We start from the raw sequence: 4,516 nt of genomic DNA on the forward strand, positions 1-4,516 counted from the left end.
CTTAGGGTAAAGTTGACTTTCATGCTCCCCCTTTTTTGTGTGGCACTCTTTTTTCCTAGATGTAAAAGGTAGACTTAATAACCTTTGTACAAACATCTCTATAGAAAAGTCCCTGGTGGTTCCCCCCATAAAAGAGAAGGGATGGATCATTCTCTCCATTTGACAGATGTGGATGCTAAAGTCCAAGCAAGTTTTGCCTCAGGTCAGAAGGGAAGGGAGAGGCTGTGTCTGGACATTTTCAGCTCTTTGAGCTAGATGCCATTGTTCTGCCCCTCCAAAACAATCGAGGCCTGTGTTTGGACCACAGGAGTACCTCTGGCCTACTCAGTGAGTTTCTAGGACAAATTTGCTCTTCATTAATACCCGGAACCCTGGGAGGTTCTGAATGTAATGATTTTGTTTTCTGTGCGGGTGGGATCTCCTTCCAGGGTTCCTATTGGACAATTGACACCTGCCCTGACATTTCCCGAAAGAGAAGACACCCTCCAGATGATGATGTAAGTTCCCAGCTCATGGGGAGATGCCATATCTGAGCCAGCTGCTCCTTCCACCTCCTCTTGTGGATGTTCAGTCCTTTGAGAGGCAAAGGTGGAAGGCATACCGGCAGAGGGGAAACCATGGGTCTTGGGAGGCTGTTGTGCCTCTGCTGATAGATTGCCTTTTCTTCACAACCCTCAGCTGTCCCAGGACTCACCAGAACAGGAGGCCAGCAAGAGCCCACGGGGAGGCGTTCCAGGGAGCGGGGAAGCCTCACTGCCTCCTGAGGGGAATCCGCAGATGTCACTTCAGAGCCCCACATCTATTGCTAGCTACAGCCAGGTAGGAAGCAGATATGGCAGGGGTCATGGCATGGGTGCTGAATAGATTCAGATGTGTCCCTGTTTATTCAGAATTATGTACTGAGTATCTGTGATATATGAGGCAGATAAATTGAGAAAGAAGGGGAAAGCAGAAGAGGGAAATAGAGAGAAATAGAAAGGCACAGCAGAACTTTGAGAAAGATCAGGATGAAAAAGCTGGGCACAGTGGCTCATGCCTGTAATCTCAGCACTTTGGGAGGTCGAGGCAGGCGGATCACTTGAGTCCAGGAGCTTGAGACCAGCCTATCCAACATGCCAAAACCCCATCTCTACTAAAAATACAAAATTAGCTGGGCTCAGTGGCATGCGTCTATAGTTCCTGTTACTCAGGAGGCTGAGGCACGAGAATCACTTGAACCTGGGAGGTGGAGGTTGCTGTAAGCTGAGATCACGCCACTACACTCCAGCCTGGGCGACAGAGCAAGACCCTGCCTCAGAAACAAACAAACAAAAAGAAGAAATGGAGACTGAAGAGGGTAGATTCAAGATAAGAACCAATGAGCAAAGAAGGAGAAAATGATGCTGGGCCATTGAAGAGCTGGGCGAGGATTAAGAGGACAGGCAGGAGAGCCTGGTGACCATCGAAGCGTTTTATTGGTCCCTCAGCTGGGACACTGATCAGGAATTTCTTACCTGTTTTTGCAGGGCACAGGATCTGTGGATGGTGGAGCAGTGGCAGCAGGGTCTTCAGGTCGAGAAAGTACTGAGGGTCCCCCTCCCCTCTATAACACCAACCACGACTTTAAATTCTCCTACTCAGAGATCAACTTTCAGGATCTAAGTTGGTCCTTCCGCAACCTCTATAAGTCCATGCTGGAGAAGTCCTCTTCCTCCTCTCAGCACGGTGAGTCTGGAGTTGGGATGGGTACATGGAGACTTTTTTATCCTGTTGAACAAGTGGTGATATTTTCTTTTTTCCTTTTTTTAAATTTTTTTTTTTTTGAGACAGGGTCTCACTCTGTCGCCCAAACTGGAGTACAGTGGCACGATCTCGGCTCACTGCAACCTCCGCCTCATGAGTTCAAACGATTCTCTCACCTCAACTTCTCAAGTAGCTGGGAGTACAGGCACGTGCTACCATGCTTGGCTGATTTTTGTTTTTTTATTTTTATTTGTTTTTGAGACAGGGTCTCACTCTGTTGCCCAGGCTGGAGTGCTGTGGCGAGATCTCGGCTCACTGCAACCTCCGCCTCCCGGGTTCAAGCAATTCTCCTTCCTCAGCCTTCCGAGTAGCTCGGACTACAGGCGCACACTGCTATGCCCAGCTAATTTTTGTACTTTTAGTAGAGACAGAGTTTCGCTGTGTTGGCCAGGCTGGTCTCGAACTCCTGACCTCAGGTGATCCGCCCGCCTCAGCCTCCCAAAGTGTTGAGATTACAGGTGTGAGCCACCGTGCCCGTCTTGAGTTTTGTATTTTTAGTAGAGACAGGGTTGCAACATGTTGGCTGGGCAGGTCTCAAACTCCTGGGCTCAAGTAAGTGATCTACCCACCTCAGCCTTCCAAAGTGCTGGGGTTACAGGTGTGAGCCACTGTGCTCAGCCATATTTATTTCTTTCTTTCTTTTTTTTTTTTTTTCTGAGGCGGAGTTTCGCTTTTTTGTCGCTCAGGCTGGAGAGCAGTGTTGCAATCTCGGTCTACTGCAACCTCGGCCTGCCAGGTTCAAGCAATTCTCCTGCCTCAGCCTCCCAGTTAGGTGGGATTACAGGTTCCTGCCACCACACCCAGCTAATTTTTGTATTTTTTAGTAGAGATGGGGTTTCACCATGTTGGCCAGGCTGGTCTTGTACTCCTGACCTCAGGTGATCCACTCACCTCAGCCTCCCAAAGTGCTGGGATTACAGGCATGAGCCTGACCCGTATTTCTTATTTTTAACACAAAGAGAGGTATCTACTCAGAGGAAATATTTCATGAACTGAAACTGTTTGGAGTCAAGCGAGCTCATCTGTCCTTGTGCAAATACAGCTGTTTCGGGAGGCAAGCTAGGTTATTAGCTTCAGAAAGTGAGTTGGAGGATTGCCCCTTCCAGAACCAAGGGCAGTGATTTTAGGGGCTGCAGGCGAGTCATTTGGAGGATGACCACGAGGGGGCAGCAGCAGTACCCTCTCCCTAAGAATCCCTGCGTTTCGTTGTGAGAACAGTTTCTTTTTCCTTTTTAGTGCATTTATATTTATGTTACTTTTATTGTGAAAAATTGCAAACAGATGCAAAAGTTTGGAGAAAAATATAATAAACCCCTGTGTTCCATCGCCCAACTTTAACAGTTATCGGTATTTTATTAGGCTTGTTCTATTTACCACTGAGCCTTCTAAAAATTGGAGTAATTTAATGGAATTCACATATACCATGTCATTCCACTCCTAAATACAATTTTGATATACATCCCTAAATGATGACTTTCTTCTAGTTATCTACCATGACATTATCACTCCTAACAGAATTGATAATACATCCTTAATATCAGCTGGTATCTTGTCCATGCACATTTTCCTAATTATCATGTGAGAATGACTTAAAGTTTTTATCGGGAGGCCCCTTGAGAGAACATCTGGTTCAGCCCTCTGTAATATCTGTGTGTTCGTTTTTAAAATAACTTAGAGACAGTGGTGAGGTTGATTTCAGGTGAGGCATTGGACCTTCTCGTTCTGTGCAGTGGCCCTATGTTAGCAGCAGGGGCTAAATAGAATGATAAAACTGTTTAGTCACTTTTTGGAAAACTTATATTAATTTTCATGAATTCTTCTTGTATGTCCCAGGGGATCAATTTCTAGAGTTGTGTTCCAAGACTGTAGCATTTGCTTGAGAAATGACTCCAACTCAGGTGGATTCCATTGGTTGCTTGGAGGCGGGAACACGAGAAACCATAAAAAATAAAGTAAAACATTAGATTGGGTGAGGACAGCCTAGAGTTCACTCAAGTTTTATTGTGACTGAAAGCCCCTAGCCTCAGGCTTTTGTTCTTCCTGGCCTGTCTGCTTGAGAAATAACTGCTTGAGAAATAACTCCATCCTGTCTGCTCCGTACCCAAGCTACATTTGTTTCTAGAGGATACAGGAATTAGTTGGCAGTAGCAGAGTGTAGAGAAAATAAGGAAGAAGAGGTAATAGACGACCAATGGCTTTGTTTTATTTCTGATTTACTTTTTTTCCCCCCTAAACACTAGACGACCAGGGATGGTTTCTTTTTTAAAGTTCACCTGCTGGGAAACTGTGATTTCAGGCCTACAGCCAAATCCCTAAACAGTAGCATTAAATGCTACACGCTGACCTTTTTAGTAAGATTTCAGTGGTCTTCACACTGTCGGGGCCCTCCTCTAACCTAAGTGCCTTCCTGTCTCTTGTACCTGCCAGGAGCGCCACAGGGATCTTTGCTGCCCTAGAGTGTTCTTAACCTTTTTTTTTTGTTTGTTTGTTTTTGAGAGGGAGACTCGCTATGTCGCCAGGGCTGGAGTGCAGTGGCCGGATCTCAGCTCACTGCAAGCTCCGCCTCCTGGTTTACGCTGCCTCAGCCTCCGGAGTAGTTGGGACTACAGGCACCCGCCTAGTTTTTTGTATTTTTTTAGTAGAGACGGGCTTTCACCATGTTAGCCAGGATGGTCTCGATCTCCTGACCTCGTGATCTGCCCGTCTCGGCCTCCCAAAGTGCTGGGATTACAGG

General features: G+C 46.5%; 1 protein-coding gene across 1 annotated transcript in view; it reads left to right on the forward strand.

The window, feature by feature from the left end:
- FOXJ2 (forkhead box J2) overlaps positions 1–4,516 on the forward strand; it is a 28,610-nt gene that overhangs the window by 10,332 nt on the left and 13,762 nt on the right. Inside the window, exons 3-5 of the mRNA XM_011998337.1 lie at positions 429–497; positions 679–819; positions 1,506–1,704. Of these exons, the coding sequence (XP_011853727.1) occupies positions 429–497; positions 679–819; positions 1,506–1,704 (409 nt within the window). The remainder of the gene's footprint in view (positions 1–428; positions 498–678; positions 820–1,505; positions 1,705–4,516) is intronic.

This window comes from Mandrillus leucophaeus, unplaced genomic scaffold (assembly GCF_000951045.1).
Source record: "Mandrillus leucophaeus isolate KB7577 unplaced genomic scaffold, Mleu.le_1.0 Scaffold568, whole genome shotgun sequence".
Classification (NCBI taxonomy): Eukaryota; Metazoa; Chordata; class Mammalia; order Primates; family Cercopithecidae; genus Mandrillus; species Mandrillus leucophaeus.